Source organism: Barbatula barbatula (assembly GCF_947034865.1).
Source record: "Barbatula barbatula genome assembly, chromosome: 13".
NCBI lineage: Eukaryota > Metazoa > Chordata > Actinopteri > Cypriniformes > Nemacheilidae > Barbatula > Barbatula barbatula.
The window spans coordinates 12,377,647-12,401,980 of NC_136776.1; the positions used below are offsets into that span (position 1 = coordinate 12,377,647).

General features: G+C 38.0%; 1 protein-coding gene across 1 annotated transcript in view; it reads left to right on the forward strand.

Annotated features, from left to right (window-relative positions):
* Positions 1-24,334, forward strand: part of grm7 (glutamate metabotropic receptor 7) — a 190,995-nt gene that overhangs the window by 89,046 nt on the left and 77,615 nt on the right. The window contains exons 3-6 of the mRNA XM_079471210.1: positions 1,670-1,805; positions 2,204-2,358; positions 14,953-15,090; positions 23,246-23,440. Coding sequence (XP_079327336.1) covers positions 1,670-1,805; positions 2,204-2,358; positions 14,953-15,090; positions 23,246-23,440 — 624 coding nt within the window. The remainder of the gene's footprint in view (positions 1-1,669; positions 1,806-2,203; positions 2,359-14,952; positions 15,091-23,245; positions 23,441-24,334) is intronic.

Consider the following 24,334-nt stretch of genomic DNA (forward strand, 5'->3'; position numbering starts at 1 on the left):
ATCTGAAGGCACAAATTATTGTTTAATTATAAAGATGTTTAATTGTTTACATCCCTTATCTTTGAAAGCCATAACAGTATGGGCTGTCCTCATAATACACCAGATAATGGGAAAGATTTACAGGGTTAAGTGGGATGAATGAATAAGCACAGAGAAGCATGGATGGGGGAGTCATTGAGACGAGATGTGAAGTGATGCCAAAATCAATGAGCCCGTTTCCAGAAAAGCCAGCGACTTGTACAAACTGTGAAGGGTTTACTTCACTCGACTGTCCCTTTTTATCACATTTCCGATGTTCTGATTCCACACTCATAAAAGCTCCACTCCAGGGAAGCTGGCATGGGCTGGAATATTGATGCTGGCTGAACAATAAATCGCCGGCGGCATGTGGAGTCGTCATTAACCTGCAAAAATATAAATAACTGGGTGTGTAATTCACTTTTGCTTGCAACTCTGCTAGAAAACTGTGAACCTGTGTATCATTTCAGGACTATGAGTACTGGGACCCCTAAACACACTGTTCACAGGCCTTAAAACTCTATAAATCTATAGACATAATCTTGGTTTCTTTTGAAAATGTTTGCTTGGGAGTTTGTTGTCTAAACAAAGTTAAGATTATTTAAAGAAAGAAATGACTTGACATGTATTAGTGACAACAAAATTACATTATACAGATATACACTACCTGTCAAATGTTTAGGATCAAATGTTTCTCATGATCTGAAAAATAAAAAAGTGTGTTCTAAACAAGTGATTCTCAAACTGGGGGCAGATGCCCTGTGGGGTGGGGGGGGGTTCCAAGATGGATCTAGGGGCCACAGATTTTGTGGCATTTTATAAAATATAGAAATGTATCATACATTTAATGCAATCAAACATCAGAAAAAGAAGACCCCTTTCCAAAATAATTGATGTTTCAGCATTGTAAAACTGAATATGTTTTTGTTTCAATTAAAATTAAAAGTTTAAGATTATAAATCTTTATTTTGGGGGACCGCAAATCAGTGCACCCTCCACAAAGGGGGCCTTACAACGAAATAGTTTGAGAACCACTGTTCTAAACTGTTAAAAATTATGAATAAAGAGTGATCCTTAACTTTTGACCGGTACTGTACCTTCTGTAAAATATCATTTAACAACAAAATTTGGGTCTATAAGATTTTACATAACACATTCAAAAACAGACAATATGTTCATAAACCCGTTTTTTTTATTTTCAACTAATTAATATATCAGAATTTATGACTTCCGAAATGATAAAATAACAAAGCCTTCCCTTTAGTGAGGAGTCCACTTGCTGTGTCTGTTTTTCATTCATAGTATCGACTGCCTCTGCTATAATCAATCTAATAATGACCATTCCAATAATAATGTAGATGATGCTAGATCAAATCCAGTCAAATACGAGTTACAAAGAACACATTCTCCGGCTTTACTCCGGTAGCAAAAACAAACATCTGATTATTAAATCTTCATGTATCCAGCGAATAATTGTATTATTGTATTATTGAGTGACATATTCCATTACTGTCTGATTCACACCCATGAAACTTGCAGAAGTATGTGTGGATTTTGACGTATCTTGACAACGTTCCCGTAGCAGCACCAACTTCCTGAGAAGTTCTTCAAGGTGATCGGGCTCTTCTCAAATCTCCTTTGCTTTCTCTAGGTGGAATCTGCATCGCTCAGTCCCTAAAGATCCCGCACGACCACAAGCAGGCCGATTTTGACAAGATCATCAGGCAGCTGCTGGAGACGCGCTATGCTCGGGCGGTTATCATCTTCGCTTACGACGAGGACATTCGGTAAGCGGTTAACTGCCTTTCCGGATGCTCAGAAGGGAAAACGGAAACTGCGAGAAAAGACCTTGACAAATTCGACCGTTAAACAATTAATTGCCCTCTTCTTAGCACCAAAAATAATAACGTAAAAGTACTTGATGACAACTAATCAATACTCTACTGGCTGGGGATGCTATTACTTAGATACAACTCAAGGGTGCACTTTACGGGTTATATCAAGCAAGCTCAGCCGCAAGGGGTATTGATTGATGACATCAGCGGGCCATCAATCTGCAAACTGATTCAAAATTGATGTTTTGTATTTCCTACATTGATGCTGTAACTGCTAGCCAAGCTCTCTTGAAGAGTATAAGAGGGCTTCAGTGTCATGATAATGATTCCATGCGTGGGAATGTTTGTAGGGGGATCCTCAACGCCAGCAAAAGAGCAGATCAAGTGGGTCATTTCTTGTGGATTGGGTCGGATAGCTGGGGAGCCAAGTACAGCCCCATTCAAGGCCTGGAAGATGCCGCTGTTGGTGCCATCACCATCCTGCCAAAACGAGCCACCGTTGAGGGTGAGATTGTAGCTTTAATTATTGTGTTTCGTGGTTTACCATTATGCTAACGGAATCTGGAGAAGACCACATTCCCGCAGTATTATGTGACTTAACATCATTATAAAAGAACTTGATGTGAATCTAAAAGTAGATGTAATGTACTACACTAACAAGAATGTAGGCATTGTGCTTTAAGGAAGTTTATATAGAAGGTTTTAAGATTATAGTCACTGAAAGTGCCCTTTGCAGTGTTAAATAATGACTATGAAGATAACTATAAGGATAACTACATTAGAGTTCAACGGACAATAACGTAATGCTTATTCTAAGCTCACACGCTGCAACTTCACATCTTAATTGCATGTGTCTTTTAAGTCTGAAAAGGAACTGAAAATATATATATTTTATTATTTGTTATAGCTGTGGTGTGGACTTCTTTTGAATTAAGAACAATTTTAAAAACTTTAATAACACTTAAACTATATTAAGTCATTTAAATTTAGCATTTTGTTTGAGGGGTCTTTAATTTTATTTGATTCAAGAAACAGTTTATTCGTTCTTTTCCCTAAAGAAATCTGACATATGGTCATATTTTACATGTAGCTGCAGAAACAAATAAGAGACCATTTCAAAATTACTTTTAGTTTTTCTGAATTTACTATTTAATGGTATGCGTTTAAGTAAAACATTTTTTTTTGTTTCATTTTGTGAACTACTAACAATATTATTCCCAAATTTCAAATAAAATACCTTAAATACTGTAATGAAAAACTTGATATTCACTTTAAGCAATACAACAGTCATATCTGTACATGTATTTAGAATTTTTTTTGTTGTGATAATCTAGATTTTTATCACAGTTTCCATGTGTCTTGTCATGCTGTCAGACTTTGTCACTCCTGAGGTTTGTTTAAATTCAACATGAACTGAAAAGAAATGCTGAATAAATGGAACTTTCGAATTATCCTTTTTTTCTTTTATTAGAGTCATTTTATTCATATTCGATTTTTGAATAGAAAGCAAAATAGTGTTCATCGCAGTCATTTCAGACGCCCAGCTGGCTAAAGGAACAAAATAAATATTGGTCTCAAAATAGAAAACACATCTCTAATGTCTATGAAACTGTGTCACGTTTATAGAGATGGCACCTGGTGCGTGTGGAGCCACACTTGGACATCAGTGTCCAAAAAGCTGAATAATTTTTCACCAGAGAAATCTGAACTCAGCTGGAAGCTTGGACTCTTGGCACGACTTTTCATCCGGTCTTTCAATGAAGAAGACCATGGGGTTGGTCTCACTGCCAGATTTATAAATTAGGGTCCAATGGTATCATATTTTGTGGTGGACACAGGCTACTGATACAAAGCGCTCTGTGGATGAAAGGGGATTCTGTGGCACAAAAGATAAATGGCCTTGAGGTGCTGGATGCTCTTTGATAATGGACCCAAAGCCCAGAAGGGTTGTCACAATACCGTAATTATTCCTTCTGATTTCAGCTAAAATATCAAAGTGCCAAGCAGATTCGATTCTAGAATTTAAGTATTATTTTACTCCAAGAGACTGACCTACTCGACTGGCTATTCTTAATAAACAAATGAAACTTGTATCTGTTTGTCTCCAGATATTTAGCATTTATGGTGGTATGGTCCAGAATATTGCAGACTGTAACCCAGTCTACCCCCGACTTAGATTTTTAAATGGATGGTTTGGGAAGGATAGGGAGGGATAACTTGAGGTATCTTACCGTAATCGCTGTTGTCAGCAAGCGTGAACAGACATAATCAGATTTTTATGGGGGTTGATATGAAACACAGCGGGGCATCCCTGAAGATCCCAAAAATATGTATGGCTGATAACACTCGTTTAATAGGAGTCCCCCAACAAGAACCTACAGGCTAGCATTGTGCAAGTTTTTATGGTATAAAAAGTGCATATTGTTATAAAAGACAGATATATAGTGCATCCGGAAAGTATTCACAGCGCTTCACTTTTTCCACATTTTGTCATGTTATTCCAAAGTGGATTCAATTAATTATTTTCCTCAAAATTCTACAAACAATACCCCATAATAACAATGTGAAAGAAGTTTGTTTGAAATCTTTGCAAATTTGTTACAAAAAAAAAAACGAAAAAAGCACATGTACGTAAGTATTCACAGCCTTTGCTCAATACTTTGTTGAAGCACCTTTGACACCAATTACAGCCTCAAGTCTTTTTGAGAATGATGCTTGTCAAACCTATTTTTGGGCAGTTTCTCACATTCGTCTTTGCAAGATCTCTCAAGCTCCATCAGGTTGGATGTGGAGCATCAGTGCAATCGGGTTCAAGTCTGGGCTCTGCTGGGCCACTCACAGAGTTGTCCTTTGTTATCTTGGCTTTGGCTTAGGGTCATTGTCCTGTTGGAAGATGGAACTTCGCCCCAGTGAGAGGTCCAGAGCCCTCTGGAGCAGGTTTTCATCGAGGATGTATCTGTACATTCCTGCATTCATCTTTCCCTCGATCCTGACTAGTCTCCCAGTTCCTGCCGCTGAAAAACATTCCCACAGCATGATGCTGCCACCACCACCATGCTTCACTGTACAGATGGTATTGGCCAGGTGACGAGGGTGCCTGGTTTCCTCCAGACATGACGCTTGCCATTCAGGCCAAAAAGTTTAATCTTTGTTTTATCTGACCACAGAATTTTTTCCTCATGGTCTGAGAGTCCTTTAGGTGCCTTTTCGCAAACTCCAGGTGGACTGTCATGTGCCTTTTACTGAGGAGTGGCTTCCGTCTGGCCACTCTGCCATACAAGCCTGATTGGTGGAGTGCTGCAGAGATGGTTGTTCTTCTCAAAGGTTCTCCTCTCTCCACAGAGACATGCTGGAGCTCTGACAGAGTGACCATCGGGTTCTTGATCACATCCCTGACTAGGGCCCTTCTCCTCTGATCACTCAGTTTGGACGGGGGGCCAGCTCTAGGAAGAGTCCTGATGGTTTCAAACTTCTTCCATTTACGGATGCTCATTGGGACCTTTGACGCTGCATAAATGTTTCTGTACCCTTTCCCAGATCTGTGGCTCGACACAATCCTGTCTGGGCGGTCTACAGACAATTCCTTGGACTTCATGGCTTGGTTTGTGCTCTGACATGCACTGTTAACTGTCGGACCTTATATAGACAGGTGTGTGCCTTACCAAATCATGTCCAATCAACGGAATTTACCACAGGTGGACTTCAATCAAGTTGCAGAAACATCTCAAGGAAGAGCTGTGGAAACAGGATGCACCTGAGCTAAATTTTGAGTGTCATGGCAAAGGCTGTGAATACTTATGTAGGGCTGGAAATATGGGGGCAACATAGGGGGAAGGTGTCCAGGGAGTGAATTTCAAGAGGGGATGGAGTTTTTCCTTAAAATGTAGAGGATTTCAATATTTGTGCATGAAATGTACTCCAAACGCTATGCACATTTTATACCTACATTAGGTAGTCATATATCCCACACTAGAGTCCCCTCATATTGGCTTTTTGGAACGCACAGAACTACTACGTTTTTGCAGAAAGTTTAGTCATTTGTGGTCTTGTAGTTTGAAATACTGTTGCACTGGCATTTTGAAGCTACAGAATACATTAAACATTTTAGTACAAGAAGTTGTAAATTTGGGCAAGGTTAGCGTAGATTAGAGAAATATTTGCTTAAATGAAAAAGTAATCAGTTCCAACACATGCCTTCCTCTTATCTTTTTTTCAATCCAGTGGTTTTGTACTCCAGAAAAATGCTTTTCTTGATAATTTCATATTTACATCTTCACCTGCCAGTTAATCTGACTTTTATGCATGCCATGCAATTCTGCAAATCTAAGTCATTTCACATAGCGAAATGCATTTTCCAGGTATCCACACAACCGTGATAGCATCTCTCTGCCTGCGGTTGCGTGCGCTGTTTGCCATTTGCTGATAAGTGTGTTGAGCAGTGCTTTGCAGGGTCGAGCAATTGCCCCTGCGTTTCACAGCGCTGATGGAACAATTTGAAAGGCACTCGACAAGGAAAGCATCACACTTAAAGCTTTTTAAACCTGTGAAAACAATTCAATGTAGTATTGCCGTAGAGGGAATGCGCCCCACCGCAGACACCCACTGCAAGCGCCGGTGCTTACAAGAAACCTACAACTCCCTCTTTCGAGTTTGCTTTTGTTTTTGAAAGTGAACCGATGTTGTCTTTGTGGATAGACAGAAGGCTGCAATGCTTTCGCTTTGATCTAATGGCACGGAGCATATGTGAGTGTTGATGCATAACTGCAGAAGCTGGAGGTTTAGGGCACCATGCAGCTTTCACACCCGGAACATGCCACCCAGACTATGTAATCTGTGCTTTAACATCCATTTTCTGGATGAGTTTGATTTTATTACCTGGTAGATTGGGATTCCAGAGACCCTGTGCTATTTATGAAGAAATCATTTGAACTAGTTTTCCAAGATCATAATTCAATCCCAGTAGACGTTATTGAGCTTCAGCCTCTGGTTTACCTCAAAGTATGCATACTTTATAGAAATGTGTTTTTTATCCCAGATTGTAAGGTGTTAATTTAAAAGATAATTTTTTTTACATTTTCAGAAGAAAATGCGTGACTTACTGCAAGCCCAAAGAAAAAATACAATGATAATTTTTATACTTAAATAAAATGCAATAGTAAATTTTAGTGAATTCTGGAATACTATGGTACGTTGTAGTCCGTAGTTTACACTAACAAAAAGGCAAAACATTTATTTTATTGCACGGCTTGTTTGAATGCTTGATTCTGATTGGCCGGTCATGACATTTGCAGGTTTGTTATTCCCAGATAACCTCTCAAATCTAATAACACACGGTATCCCGGATGCAGCAAATCCTTTTGACAGGTTTTTTTTGACAAATTAAATATAAAAAGTATTTTTATAACACATGACATTTATTAATAAATGACATTATATTTACAAATTCATGAACCACATTACCACCTGTTTGTGACATTGAACGTCATTCTTACCTTAAAACCAAAAGTAAAAAGCTTTTCCCCATGGACGGTCTTCATTGGGCTAATACAATATTTCAAATCCATATTTCATGTCAAGTTTTTTTCTCATGTGGCAATTAGCTGTGTAATAAGCGGGATAATGTGCAAGCAACCGGTCGTTATCGCGAAATAAGCCGATAATATTCGACTGTCGAGGCTTAAAATAATCGACTGTCGAGGCTTAACAACTGGCTTCTTGTATATTATCCCTTACCTGTTAACCCTAAATCACACCGCAATAAAGTGCATAATTCAAAACATACGTATATTGTTAGTATATTGTGCCCTAATGTTATGGATTTTGTCGTATATAGCGTACCTACCGTCATTGGATAAACCTGTAGTAAATGCTGCAGTGTGCTTTAGTATTCAGTATTCACTTGAGTAAGAACCCAAAACAATTTTACTTTAACTATAGTGTACCTTACTATGGTATTTAAATACTTTTCATGTATTTTTTTCATGTGAGAAACCCTTGTACCCTTGCTGTGGATTGTCGGTAGGGTATCACAATGTGGCTGCTAAGGTTTTATAAATGTTTTTAATAAGGTCCTATGCAGTTGTTATACTACATTTTGTGTTTATAAAAATTCGTAGAAACTTTGGTCTAGATGAATAATTAAAAGATAATGATTTATTTACAATTGCTTTCTTTCTATTGTAAGCTTGATTATAATTTGTTGATATTTTTGTCTTCACATTTCATTTATTGCTTTGAAAATATCAAAGGCTAATAAAAGTCCAGCGTTCAGTGCAATAGCTACTCGTTCACCAGTCAGGTAAGCTGTGCTGAAATCTAGCTGACAGCATGTCGGCAAAGATCTCTCCTCTGAAATGACCCAAGAGCTCCAATGTGACAAGCACTTAGGTAATCAGTTTCCAGCAAACACGAAACGTCTTTACACGTTTTTTTTTAGTTGCAGTAAAACGCAGTACTGCGCAATTGCATCACCTAAATATACGTTTTGAAAACATTTTAGAAAATTCTCCTGAAATAATAGAATGTATATTTAAATATTTACAGTATTTAAGGTAAGCCTTCATACACTTTATGCTGCACATAAAGAACAGATCAACTTTTTAGCTTGGACTTCATAACTCAAGACTTAACTTAACCAAAGTGCCTTAGTGGACTTAACAATAATAATTTAACAACATATGAAAAAAGGTCATTTTAAATGCAGTTTATGCACTTTAAAAACAGTGACACATACAGTATTGACGTTTGAACTTCATTTTTCCCCTTTTTCATGTGTAGTTGTGTTTGTGGTTTTCACAAATCTGCTCATGTTTCTGATGAGCCATTTATTTTGCTATTAGCATTGTTTTGCTCAACTAAGCAGCCATTCCTTACTTCTAAACATCAAAGTTTTGTCACCCACGGTTGTTTGGCCATTATCTTATGATATGGCAGAAATCTGACATTCCTGCCCTGGTCTGTAATTGGATCAAACTGCGCACAAAGCGATTTCTCGCTGCCTTTTCATGTGGCATTTCTGTCTGGCGGTTTAGTTTTAATTTGGCCATTAGAATCACAGCTGGGGCTCAGGCCTCTGCGCTGACCTCCGACTGAGTTTGTTTGTTTGGGTGCTTATATTATTTTGTAGTAGACATCTTTCCAACAGCGGGGGGCCTGGAATTGTCACCCCGGGATTTCCGATTACGACCCTAAACTGCTAGTGAAAACCCAAAGCGCCATCATCAATTCCATTACAGGAGCATGAATGAGGGATTTTTAACGTTGCCATATATGCTTGCTTTGATATGAAAGCTTGCTTGCATCACTCAAATGATATTTCTCGTGAAATTGAATGAATTTTAGTTTTCTTTGTTGTGTTGATGTATTTTTGAAACTGGAAGTTTGTTTGTTTCCAGTTGTTTTAAGTAGCCAATGTTTAATTGGACACACATGTGGACACGCCCATAAGTGTCAGATGAGTCATCAATGTTTAAAACAGTTTTACGAGAAAATGTGTAGATGTGTAGTTTTTTACTACACATCTTTTACGCTAGTATTTAGAAGGCCTCATAGTACCCTGACATGGATGACACAACAACAAATCGGATTGAATTTAGTCTTAACAATGAGACTGTTGTTTTCTGACCTATTTATAGTATAGAAGTTCAATGCAATTTACTGCAGGGCTGTTTGCCGGGGAGATATATATTCAGCTGAAAATGAATAATTAAAAGTGTTGGAGGTTTCAATAATTCATGCTGTTTTGCTTTTAATTGACTGAGCAAATGAGAGATAAACATGTAATAGATATTAGGAATAGATAGATAAACAAAACACAGCAATTGACATGTTACTTTGTGGGTTTTGCATATGTTAAATGCCACTTTGCCTGTGTCATCAAGTGCATTGTATAAGGTGCAACGTGCAGCTGACACTCATTATCACTCGCGTCACTGGCCTCGACCGTTCCCTCGGGGCTCTCGTCCCGCCTTGCTCCATCAAATAATGTTTATTCATCTCTGTCAGTAAATATGTGTTTTAAATCCTCTACATTGTGTTGAAGTCTTTGATTATTTATGTTATGTACTACAGTATTAATAAAATATCTGATTGTGATGTACAGGGCTGTGTTGAGTTTTATAATCGTTATACTGTAATTTATACATATTTTAATAGAGAATTTCTCCAATTATGCATAAAAGGTATTCTTAAACGCACATATTAAATCACAAATCAATTTAATGCTCCATGTGAGGGATGATAATTGTTTTGATTAAATAAAAAAATAGATTTTAACAACGTGACTGTTTGGTCGTTAGAACGTGCTCATCGCGTCACAACGTAACTGTGTTAGCTGGGATGTAACTTGCGTGAAAGCAAATCGCATAACAATGTACGAATGAGTTCATATGAATTCAAACGAATTAGACAGAATTAGCCACATCGTAAAATAGTTCTTTTTTTTCGGTGAGATTGTGTAGTAGTTGCTTTTGTTTACGTTTGTGCATTTAGTTGACACTTTTATTCAAAGCAACATTAACAGTAAATGATACAGTTTTTTCTGGAATCGAACCCATGACCTTTTGCGCTTCAAACACGATATTTTATCAGTTAAGCTACAGGAACATCAAACGTAAAATAGTTTTGAAATACCATGTTGACACTGCCAGTGTACATTTTTCTGTGTAGTTGCCAATGACACTATCTTTGCATAAAATAACGTAAATGTAAATCATCATCATGTTTCCTCAACCCTACCTCTCATCCACACCCACCCCAATGACTTGTTTTACTAGAAGTTATCTGAAGGATCCGTGTGTATTACGCTCAACTCAAAGGGGTAGACAAATTGCCAGTGCATAAGTCAGTTGCACTTGACAACAACGTTATAGCCGAGACACTCAGAGGCACTCGAAGCGGAGTGACAGCTTGAAGTCTGATCCTTGTTGATTCGAAGATCAGTTTGGTTTGCCTTTTGTCTCTACAGGCTCTGAGCAACGTTTAACCTCGGACCGCACATTAAATCACAGCAAGAAGGCTAAGATCTAGCTTGGCACTAGAGGCTCAGCCACTTTATTTGAAGTGTCGTCAGAGCTAGCGATTGTCACCTGAGGTTTCTCGCATGGCTTGATAGCGCAAATGCGGCCAGCAGCAACGATCTGTGGCATAGCTTTGATGCAGCAGCGACTGGAACTGCTTGGGGGTTGTTTTATCTGGAAACTTGGAAGAAAAGAGTTGTAAGGTAGCTTAATGATTTAGAAATGGGTTTGAGGATGTTTAAGATGGGAGAATTCCTTGACATTGCAATACACGTGGGTTGCGGAAATGGCGTAGGCGTCCACATGAATTAATCTTCCTTGGCGATGGCTGCTGAAATGCAGAAACGTCACATGTGGCTGCCCACATGCATTTCAGAAGAAGTATATGCTGGTTTTTATCATTTTGATTTAGATTTGTGCAACTAATGCATGCGTTTTGCTTTAATATGTATGGTAATGTACAGTCATCTGATTAATATTTAAGCATTAAGATATGTGAGGCAGTGCTTTAATATGAATAAACCTCAAAAATTCAGCATGAAGAGTATCCGGATACGTTCATATTGCAGATTTTATCTTGTTGTTGAATGCTTCATTCTGATTGGCTGACAGTCAATGTATTACATTGCTATGGAGAAGTTTCAGAGTGGTTGACCATAGTACAGTTCCATGTCACTTCATATCAAATCATTTGTTTCAAAAAGCCATATACAGTAAACCTACTATAGCGAAAGATATTAGCCAAGTGGAGTGGATAAAATGACATTTCGGTTTGATTTTCTGAAATTACTTTTAGAACCCAGAGAACCTTGTCGCTAGTGCTTTATCAGTTTTTTTTAAAACTAGTGTTTTGCTACCGAAAAGCTATATTACGTCAACATTTTTTTTATTCATTGGTGATTCAAAGCCAGTTATTTCTTGAACACACGCTGACAAGACCACAACATGAGTATTCTAAAAATAGTCATTTATTAATTATAAACAATATTAACATGTTTGGATATGAATCTTCATTAGAGTAGAAATCATTTTATTAGGTTACTTGTTACATGGAGATACAGAATGCGAGCACGGATACCGTATGTAGGACACACAGGTTTCTGGGGTGTTCCCATGGGCATCAGCCATTAGCCATATGTGACTGCTGACCAATCACGATCAAGAGTTCCTGAGAGCTGTGTAATACATGTGGAGGGGAGGGTGATGCTAGTTTTTCTACACAGAGAACGTCACAAGATCTCGGTAACAGTAGTGTTTTACATAACATAAATGACATAAATGTGTATTTGCTCTAGCTGTGGTGTGATCGGTCCAAACACTGGTTTGCTGTTTATACACTATATTTTGTTGTTTTAGAAATCATTTGTTGATGGGACGTTCCAATGTGACAACTTATCCCATATAGTAGTGCACGACAGTTGCTGTTGGTGTATGTTGTCACGAACGGTCAACATGTTTTCATGAACTGTACAGGTTTTTATGGGCAATGATGAAGAACAGCTTAATTTGCTTTTTGTACTCATGGGTATGTGAGTACCTTTCTCTGAGAAATATTAATGTCAACAAGCCCGGCTCATAAAATTACATTACAAGACTATCTGTAATTATTGAATCTGGAGTCAAAAAGCCATATTTTTTCTGACGTTTTTTTGCCCCTTTAATTTGAAATAAAGCACAAATATGTGGCTGACCTTGCATTACTACACGTGTCTTAGTGAGTGAATTTGTTTACTTTCTTTTTCCTTCTTTTTCCTTCTTTTTCCTTCTTTTTCCTTCTTTTCCTTGGCCCTTTCATGGAGACTTCGGTTAGCTAACACATATAAGAGATGTGCACGCTGACAGTGTGATGACAACCAATCACCGTAAAGTGTGACCTATCATTCAGGATGACTTTTTCTACCGATTGGCCGACGGTAGACGAGAAAGTATGAAACCGACTATTTAAAACAAACTATTTTAAACCCATCTTTCGTCTAACATTACATTGCTGTCATGTTACTGTAGCATGAACCTACATGCAAATAAATGCATTAAAGAAATAATTGAACCAAAAATGTATTTCAATCTAATATTTATTCAATATTTTACAAACTTATCTCAATTTCATTAAATTCATCATCAAAAAACATTATTGCGCTATCGTAGGTCAGAAACGTCTTTTAGACCGCTCAATCTCATTTGCATCTTGTCATTAAGCCTCAATGGAGGGTCATTTCTGTTGCAACTTCAAACCAAAGAGGGTTTTCTCCATTTAAATACATTAAGGAAGATAAATTATGGATTTGACGCCATTGTAATGGATCGTTTCAAACTGCCTTTCCCGTAATTTTTTTATGGTGAGTGGTTTATTGAACATAGCTCCGTGTCTAATCTAATCTTCGCTTCTGACGTAAAGAGGGGTCACAAGTCTTATTTTAGATACATTGTTAATATTTATTTAAAAAGTAACGTTATTGGCCTGCAGGGACAGGTGGGTCTGGACCTCCATCACAGAGGAGGTTCATCGACTGCCTGTTAATTAGCCAGCCAACAGAGCAGCTGTTGGACGTGTTCAACAAAAGGTGAGGCTTTGAGCTTTGTCCTCCAGACATGAAGAAAATGACACAGGCGCGCCTTTGGGACTTTCTTGTGCGCAGGGCTTGTTTACAAATAAGGTGCAATTAGCAGAATTGATGAGAGTTGAGGAACAGTTTCGCCTGTAGAGTGATGGCTAGTGTATGTATTGGTGGGCATACCTGATGAAGATAAGGCAGACAGAAGAAGTAAGGATAGACTTTACATCCACACCACAGCTCTCAACAGCCATTTCAATCTTGCAGCTTGGGAACTGCAGATAGGTCGGATGCTTGCTTCCATTCAAGCACATGCAATGCCCAAGAGTCCATTAAAGGCGCATCTGGAGACCGGCTTAGGGCAACTCTGCTGTAGCAGCTAGAAGATAAACCTTATCTCTTTCTTAACACTTCTTTTCTAACTAGAGGCAAGAGAGATCCAAACTTCCTTCCTTCGCAGTTTACAGAGAGGATGCAAACAAAGTTTAAATGAGCTACGACTATGGGAAGTTAGCCGATGCCTCTGGCGAAATAAAATGTTTCTTCTGACCTTTGTCCTTGTAGCTTTACTGTTAATGAAGCCTTGCTTGTGTAAGCCTCATTACGCCACGAAACGGTCGAGGCACCGGTTAGTTTTAGCCTTAATGCCGGGCAACGAGGACAAACCGAAGGCATCTTATCACGTATCTGGTCTGATAAATGTTTATTTTGACTGCTAATGGCAAACAGTTTGATTTAAAGCTCTGCTGCTTGACGGGGTGCATGTGAAATAAGGATAAAGTGAACTTGGCGTTGTAGCTTTCTCACTGCAAATCTGGTGTGACAAATTATCAAAGTAGAGAATTTTTTTTGCGCACAGAAAATATACAAATATTTGATGATTGAAAAAAGATCATGTACAAAAAAAGATAAAACAACCCAGTTTCCAAATACAAAAACTAATGGATCTGTGTTCATATATTAGATTATTTTAATGAAATATAAAGGAGTTAAATGTCATAGTTTCATTTTCAAAACGTGACCAAGTCTATAAAATTCAAGCTAAAGTCTTGTAATCTTATTTTCATATTTCGATTTCAAGCATTTTTCACTATGATTTCCATATTTGACATGGTCTTACTCTGTCAATATTAAATATATCAAGACTTTACTTTCACAGAATGTTCTTTAGATAGTGTAGGATGATTCGATCACATAATGTCTTGAGCTGGGTTTTCACTCATTGTCACAAAATGATGACATCACCTTGCAGCTTTTATCCTGCATTTTTTAGTTTAGTTTAATGCCATACTGTTAACCACCAAAATCCATTTGACGATGTTTCACCAGGATTGTCTTTCTTCTAAATGCCAGTTGAGTTGCTGGTAACAGCACAACATATTCTGCTGAACATTTATGCTGTTTTTATCCAGCAGGTTTGATGCTCTTCTGGAGAAATATTATGCTAACTAAATTATGTATCTGTTACAAGGCGTACGATTTGTAGATAACCTGATGTTATCATTGACAGCGATGCGTTGTTTTTTTCAGGGTTTGATATCTATTTTACATCGCGCACGCTTGAAAACAACAGAAGGAACGTCTGGTTCGCTGAATTCTGGGAGGAGAACTTCAACTGCAAGCTCATGAGCTCCTCCAAAAAGGAAGACACTAGCAGAAAGTGCACAGGTAAATGTGTTTTTTTTATTTCTGTGTGGCCAGTCTGTACATTGTTGTCTTTTTATATGGTTTTAGGTAGGTTTTTGGACTTTGCCAGCTGGTTGACCAGTATAACCTCTCTTTCTCTGCCACCCCCGCAGAACCACGGGTGGGTCAAAAATTACATCATATATGGTATCTTTTGAAAGCTTCGAACCTCTGCTCTCTTGCCAGTCCCATCAGTTTTGCATTTGTGTTACTTAAAGAACATAAAAAGTTCTGAATTCATCTCCCTATTCATCTTGGAAACCATGAAACCAGCTTGGCTCAGGCCAGAAAACCAGCTAACCACTTTGGTTGCTTTGAGCAGCCCTTTTCCATTTCTCCAAGTTTCCTCATTGTTGCTCTGCTGTCTCACTAACTTGGCAGCTTGTATTAAACCCCTTGGAAGTTAAAAATTATGAAAGTACCCTGTGTTTCCCTGCATTCTGTGCCGAACCCTATCAGACTCATTGGCTGCAGCTTATTAGCGCAGCGTATCTGAATACAAAGCACATTTTCCTGTTCCTTAGCGCATCATGGCTAGTTCAGCCTCACTGCTTTCCAATACACCCAGAGGTACAAGATAGACTAGGCATCAAGATTGTCAACTGAATTTTGGGAATGTTCATAACTGGACAAAAGAAACATGCATGAAAGCTTTTCTTTTCAGCTTTTAGGATGTTCTTCAGACGGTAATCCAGAACATTTCATTTAACCAATTATATACTTATTTACTGAAGCAGTGCCATTTGTAGACTGCTATTTAGTTTTAAATTGTCTTTTGTCCTGTAACCTGTTGTGAGGTCGATATCAACTCGAGGGGTAAATAACCTGGAGGAGGAAGCGTAATTTACATGAGAATCAATGGTATTGACTAGATTTACACTAAATGAAAAGCATGAAAAAGACATTGTTACCCATCTTTGTTCTTTGTTGTAAGATATGAGCCTTCAGATTGCATTAGGACCGTCTACAGATATCTAAAGAAACTAAAAACTATAAAAACTTGGTTAATCGGCCAATGACCTAGACGGCTAGCATACACGAAAGAGCTCTGCTTTAAAAACATGCGAGATGCCTTGCTGTCAACTGACATAGACAGCTGTATTGTAAGGAGGCATCTCACTAAAAATGAAATGTCGTAACTGTCTGACTTTGTGTAAATTGTATTTGAGTGGAATTTTTGCTTAGACGGCTTTCTTTTGCAATTCGTTCCACTTTAATGACAGAATTGTCAGTCATGTATGGGACAACACTTCCCTGCCATTAACATAAATTTACGTAAACCAATGTTTTTGCTGTAAAATGGAAGGTGGTGCTCTTACCCATCTTCTTAAGGTGTACTGCATGTATGGGTCCAAATGCAGCAAATTCTATCCTATGTTTTAATCTTTGACAAAATGCTATTACCTCAGCATTTTGATAGAAAATATTCTGGCAATCAAATTGATCGAAATCAACGGTCAAAGTTTTGATAAAAATGCTGGGGTTGGCTGGTAACTTTATAAAACTCTGTCAAGGAAAGAGTTAATATAATAACTAAAACGTCTATTTTCACATACTAAAGTAGTGGCCAAAAGGAATGTCCAGCATTGGAAAATGGATGTTTTATACATATGGCATTTTATATATTTTTTATTTACTTTTTATGATGGATCAAAGAACGGTATGCATGTTGTGAAGTTGTATATGAGGTGTAAACTAAAGCAATTGTTCATTTTTCGTAGTGGCAAAAATTAAACACATGTTGTTTTTCGAGGCGTTTTTTATATGTTAAACATACATTTCCACGAGATGCTTTTTTGGCCAAATAACCGTTTTTCGTCCCATACACCTCATATTTTAATTGTTTAATTAAAGCTCGTGGGACAATAGAAGCAAATATTGAACAAACATGCCATCGGGAAACCACTTTTCAAATCCATCAAATGTTACTGTTGTATACATAAATAAATAATGTTGGGTATACCAGTCAACAAAAGTTTAAGATGTTTGCGTCATTGGATTTGGTTTGTTGTAGCATAAGATGGATTTGAGGTTTTTCTATGCCGGTTTGTCATTTAGGTCTCAAGTATTTCAACATTAAAATACAAACAGCTGTCATGATGCCTCGCCTTTTCATGCTTTTTAGCCTTGAAGCAGGATCATGACAGTCCCACGTATTTTGTGTGGAAGCAGATGGCTATTGTTTGTTGTGATGTGCCATGTCTTCTCCTGTCGCATCTTGACCCCGCCCCCTCATTTCCTCGACTAGCTTCCTGCCTGTAATTATCCCCTCCACCTGCCTATTATAATTATCCCTTATTAATTCCCATATTTAATGCCCTTGTGTTTGCTGTCCTGTACTGTTTGTTTTGCTATGTTATATACTTACCTCATGTCCTGGTTCCTGTTTTCCTAGTCTTGTCAAGTTCTTGTAAAGTGTATAGTTTTGTTTATCCTGGTCTCTCTTCTTTTTGCCCCCTCGTGGGAAGTCTTTGTTTTGAAGTTTGGATTGTTCTGTTGTCATTTTGCACCATCGTGGGTCTTTATTTTGTGAATACAGATTTGAGTTTTGTACCCTCCGCCTGCTTCTGGGTTCTCCTTCCTGGCGATTCACGACAGTGACTGGTCACTTCTGTGTGAGTCGGCAGTTTCTGGCTAAAGTTACTTATGAACTTGAGACTTTTCGCCCAATGGCCAAAGGTCCGCCTACGCAATACTACCATCACCATCAATGTCTTTTACACATTTAGTTTTTTACGTCTCACATTTTGGAATCGTATTTACAGAGTAGCCTGTCTGCTACGAGGGCTACTGGACAAGGAGGTGAGATATTCAAGAAACGTAGGTGGCAACATTTCTGTCAGTGGCAGATGGCAACGTCAGCGTTGTCTCGGATGTGCTGATCAGTCTATATCGCTTGGACCCGGCAACTGTGTGAGGGCCAATTTACAGACATCAAGGGCCCGGCCATGTGATGAGAGTGAAAGCACATGCTGCCGTCCCCGAAATAACAGTGCACGCTGGGGCCAAAGGCGAGTCGGGTCTGATGGATGACAAAGACGGTGAGAGAGAGAGCAAAGAGAGAGAGAAAAAGAGAGAGAGAGCGGTAGTTGGCTGTTGTCCAGGATCACGGCCATAATGGAGAGGAGACAATTACAGGGGGCTGGATTGGAAAGTCACTGTGAATTTGTAATCCTTTTTTGTTGGTTTCTCTGATGTGTACAGGTCATTATGCTCTCTGCGCATTCCACGGGTCTTTAATTAATGAAATGTAATGAGGCAGTATTTAATGGCTAATCTGTTCATTTGGTGGTTTTCTGTCAAAACAAAGAAAATTCTTAAAGTAAAATTTTTGAGCATCAAAAAACAAGCTTAAACACACCTGACCAAACAAATGACCCAACAATATCACTGTGTCTGGGCCAGGTCGTCTTTAATTCATATTTTTAGGGTCCGTCATATATTTCTGTTTGTTTTTCTGTTGCAATTGTTTTCTTTTTCCTCTTTTAAAGCCGCTTTTAGGAGTTGAGAGCTTTTAGGAGTCAAGAGTTTAGTTCCCCTTTGAGCTGTGAAGTCTTCATTAATATTTTAATAGTTTTTATTAATATTTCTTAACTTTCTGAATGTATTTATTCATAAAATGACTATTATTATTGAAACTCAAACTGCCGCTGTTTCTTTACATTCTCTATATACAGAACACAAATTCATTGCATCTTCCTATATCTGCCTTTTTCATGAGCATGGGCCTATAGAGTGAAAACTTGCTTTTTTCAACCACCGATTATTGCCCAATATATCACTGCATCTCTAACGGTTATATCACAAAAATACAGTTTTCAAATGACTTCATCTGTTGAATGTGAAGTTGCGCGTTAACTTACTGCAGACGACAGATAAGTACCCAAGTGCTAGATGGGAGAAGTCTGTGCTGTTTCATCTAAACATTTTAGCAAGCTACTCCTACAGGCTTTTACGTCACCTCACTGATAATTGATGTTGTGTTTATGTGGCTTATATCCCACAATGTTGTAGCTCAAGGGTAGCTACAGTATACTTCTTTTTTTTCATTGGTTATGTAAAGATGAGCTATGGTATATACAAAAAAGGTCAATCTGAAATAACAATTGCAAGCCATTTTACTTCTAAATAATGGAAATTCTGTCGTAAACAGCATACATTACAGTTTCAGAACGTCACAAGGGTGAGATAAATAATGAAAGCAATGATGTTTTTCGGTAAACTGTTTATTTAGGACAATAAAATGTCGATTTTACATAATCACATCACCTGAATTATATTTTTCATAGCAGCTGTGTTTCAAGACAGCGTTCTTTGCGTAGAGTGTTGTATCCACAGCAAACAAACCGTTCCCGTGTGGGATGTTGTGTTCTGAGAAAACAGGGACAGGCCGATTCGTTCCTTTCCTTTTTTTGACCTGTTTCAGCGAGCGCCGATCAGCCCACAGACATCTATTCACTATAATTACATGCTGTGTTTATCTGTACAGCACATGTTCCATTTCAGTGTCAGGGTTTACAGAATTATAGCTTGATAATAATGAGAGTGACAGGCATCTCCTCGTGTACCGGAGACAAGCAACCGACCCGACATCCATTCATTCATGTATTCGCCTGCGCTGTGAACGTAAATGGATGGAAGCTTTTGATTGTGTTTGACCCGTGGTTCTCAAATGTTTCATATCAAGAACCACCAGAACATCCAAGTACCACCTACACCTGTAGACATTTTCAGTACAAGCCTATAAACTAAGAAACAAAGAAAATGACAATTTTGTGAATATTCTCCATGGGTTATCATGACTTATGTTTGGTACCATCTGTCATGTAACTGGTAAAATACACATTCTGACTAAACTTTTGTGACCACTGACAGTTTTAAGATTTGTTTTCTGACTGCCAGGGGCCTCCAGACTTCATTAAGGTTGCCATACCCCTCCAAATCCCCCATTTTTATAGAGGTAACTACCATAACAGTCAAGTCATGATACCGTGGTCCTTTTTGGTATTCTTTAGTGACAGGAAGAGATTTCCGTTCTAGTCTCAGAGCCACGGTGAGGACTGTGTTTTAAAATGAAGGATTATGGGTAAAGTTGTCTCGGGCTGGTGCCTCAGTGAGAACAGATCTCAATTGTCTATTAAGCCATGAATGTAAATGGGCTGAACAGAAAGTTATACATGGATAAAAATGACCAAAATTGTGTCAACAAAAGGGAACACGGTGCGTGCGTCAAAATGCAGACTAAGTGACTTTGTACACTCCAACAAATGCAGGGTTGTTTTCAACCTTTGGTTGGCTCAAATATGGACATATTGTAGGTTAATTTAACCCAGCAGTTGGGTTTTATCTCAAATTTACTCTACCGTAGGTTGAAGTACCCAGCATTTTTAGAATGTACATGTATATTTACTCTATAGAAGGGGTCCCCGGGTTCAGTGCTGGAGGGCCGGTGTCCTGCAAAGTTTAGCTCCAACCATGATTAAACACACCTGAAGTAGCTAATCAAGATCTTTCTAGGCAAAGAAGAAACTTGCGGTCAGGTGTGTTGAGGTAGGTTGGAGCTAAACTCTGCAGGAGACCGGCCCTCCAGGAATATGTTTGGGGACCTGGGACTCACACACCAGTCTTTCTTAAATTGTAATATTGCAACCAGAGTGTTGGGCTCCAACCATTAAAGACACCAACCATTTATTTTTTAAATGACACCAATAAATACATAAAATAAATATAAAGGCATAGTGCATAAAGGCAGCCAAATGATGCAATAAATCTTTTTCAGGGTTTTGATTTCACAGACCTGTCTTTTAAGATAGTCACAGTTTCTCAGCATTAAAACGTGGCCTGTTTTTACCTTAAAAACAAGATTGAATCTCAGATCTAATAGCATATGGCTGATGCAGATTAGATGAAGCCCACGCTAGGTAGAAACGGGCTCTCCAATTAACCTAAACATCTGGCTTGAATTTTTCAACTGCATTGAAGCTTGTTCTTACCAAGATAAATGACAGTCAAACAGATTGAAATGCATCTTTTGGGTTTGTTTGAAAGCCCTAATGTGTCTTGTGGGAGAAGGAGGTGGAATCAAACTTGAATCCGGCAATTAAAGAACTGGAAAAAGAACAAAAGCGACTAAAATCACTGAAATTCTGCTACCCAATCGGCCAAACTTTGTGATTTCCCTAAAACCGGTTAAAATGTAAAAGCTCATTTATTTCTGTAATAGACACCTCATACAATGACATGTGTAAAGTCAACAAAAATTTGACAGATTGTTTCAGTATTTCTCTAAACTAGACCTACGCAGAAAGAAGCATTTCAATGCAGTTTATTGCATATGATTAATTATTAATTAACGCTTACTGTGTGGTTGCTTGCCAAAAAAAGCAGAAATTCATGAAAAACAGTTGAAAGTGTGAGATTGGTTTAGAGTCCTGACAACAAGGCATAATTGTAAAGTATTGTTTAAAAGGTCTGCAGCCTGTTATTTTCTAATGGTTATATTGACCTTCAGTGTGTCCCTACCTTTGGCAGAATGAAGCTTTGTCACTGCACAGGGTCATTGATGTCTATTGATCTGAAACCCTCAAGGTCTTCAGCTGACCCTGACAGGAAGAATGTCATAACCTTTAATCTGATGCTGTCGGGATACGCTCTCACTTTTAATAAAATATAGTATTGATTAATGTTGAAGAGATTTCTTTACACAATATTATTATTGCAGTACCATTGCATTTTGAGTTCTCGAGTTGTTTTCTACATATTTTGCGGCAATAAAAAGATCAATTTAAGTCACAGTCATACCATTTATCCATCTAAACATGTCATCAAGATGGCCGCGTCCTTTAAGCTTGGGCTTTCTCGTTTAAGGATAAGGAGAGTTTTCCTTCTTAAATACATCCATCAATCATCTTGCAAGTAAATATCATCCAAAGAATGGGATCCACTCAATAATGCGAAGGAAATCCCACAAGACGTATTAGCTCACTGAAAAGGTTTAATAGTACTTCCGGACGGGCTGATATTTGTCCAAACTAGTGTCAGGCATCATTAGGTGCCCTTATTGCTTCCCCTTAAAAAAAACATAATTTAAGACGCCTGTAGTATGTCTAATAAAAAGTTTTTTTGTGGTAAGATATAGGAGCTTCCCCAAGGAACCTGGTTGGACTTCCGAGGGAACGTGTCAGATCAGGAAGACAGCAGAGCTTATAGAAGAGAAATTGCCAAGATTATTGTGTGAACATCATTCATGTCCTGTGAGAATTTCCACGCATGGATCAGGGGGTATTGGGTCTTAATAGAACTGTCACAGCTATCCTCTCAGTTTATCCTCCCCATCATTATTAAGATATTGTAAAGTACAGTTACGTGCTCGACTCGTGAGAAGGTCTTAAAGACATTTATACTTTTGTGGATTAGTGTTTTAGATTAATGTCAAATGCATTCAAGGGTGAAATTCCTTAAAAGATTTGAAATTTTGCGGAAGAAAGATATCTCCATCTCAAATGTTCTCCCAGACAGCAGTACGATAAAGAGCAAATTGCTTAGATTTTTCTCATGAGAACTGTTCGCTTGCTCACCAAGTTATCCATTTAAACTAAAACATTTTTCATACATTTGATCAAAACCATAATGATATGAGCTTTGATATACTGTACACATTACAACTCAATACTATTTTGTTAACAATTTGTGTGTATTTTTATTTCTTCTAAATATTTTGTGGGTAATTATTGTCGCTTTAAGTTGATACTCAAAAACATGAAACCGCAAAGTCTCTTAAACTATGATAGAGCAACTATATTCTGTTACTGTAAAATGCTTGAAAACTTTTCATATCAATTAATAAAACAGATAGTTCGGATTTTACCACATTCTTGATTTTGGTCAGCTTCACTTGTATATATTATTATACAGTTATATTTGAATATCAGTATGTGTTTACGCTAAGTGTTGGAAACTCAATATTCATTGAGCTGTCTCTCGACTAGGACATATTTTATCATTTCAAACCATAGATGCAGAAAATCTCACTGTATTTGTCTATGAAATCTGCATAGCGTTGAGAGTCCTCTCACCCTTGAAATACTTTGCCTGGGTCGTCTAAAACCTATATGTTTTTATTCAATGTTTCCTCCAGGGCAAGAGCGAATAGGAACAGACTCGAAATACGAGCAAGAGGGGAAGGTGCAGTTTGTTATTGATGCCGTGTATGCTATAGCCCACGCCCTGCACAACATGCAGAAGGATCTGTGTCCTAACCAGTCAGGGGTGTGTCCTGAGATGACTGGTGGTAAGAAGCTCCTCAAGTACATCCGCTCTGTCAGCTTTAACGGTGAGTCAACTAAAGCCTACAGACATAGAAGCTTGGGGTCCAGTAAAACACATTTGCCTCACCGTTTCTCATTAAGGTTGAGAGTTTTCCTATTACCCCTAACTTTCTATAGGCCGTAAATTATAATCTTCAATTCGTGCTACGCTTGTGATTTGTATTTTACGAATATGACTTGAGGAGAGGCGTGCTTTGATTATTGAAGTTAATGGCAAAGAATATTTGGAAATCTATTGATACTTCTGGCTGACGCACTAAAGCAAAATCTATAAACAGAGATGCACCGATACAACATTTCTCCACCGATACGATTAACAATTTTCAGCGGTATATCTGCTGATGCCGATTATAAAGAAAAAATAATGACTTTTTCGTAACATTCTGAATATTATTAATTTGTATAATGGCTATTAATATTAAACATCAAACTTGTGATGTTTCTTAACAATTTCTATGTACTGAACACAAAGTCATTGCATCTTCCTGTCGTCTTTTGATACATCGGCCCTAATCATCAGCTGTTTTAACAGCCGATAGCTTGAAAAACTGCTTTTTTCGACCGATACCGATAATTGGCCGATATATCCATGCATATCTAGATGTGATGTAATTTTCAGATGTGCCCTAAAGTTAGACTTTCACAGTTCTGACCATAAAAATAGATTTAAACTTTTTATGGAAAAAAATGAATGGTAGTTGCAACTACCATCACATTTCTTTATCAGAAAGAATCCCCAGTAGTCTTGTGTCTCACAAGTGAGTCAATTTGTCTTCCGGTTTGCTCTTAATGGTAAAAAGCTGTAGGTATTTATATAAAATATAACATTTCTCATGAAAGACCATGTGAGCTGAACTATTCCATTCACAATATTTAATAGCTCTATATCGTCCCATTTA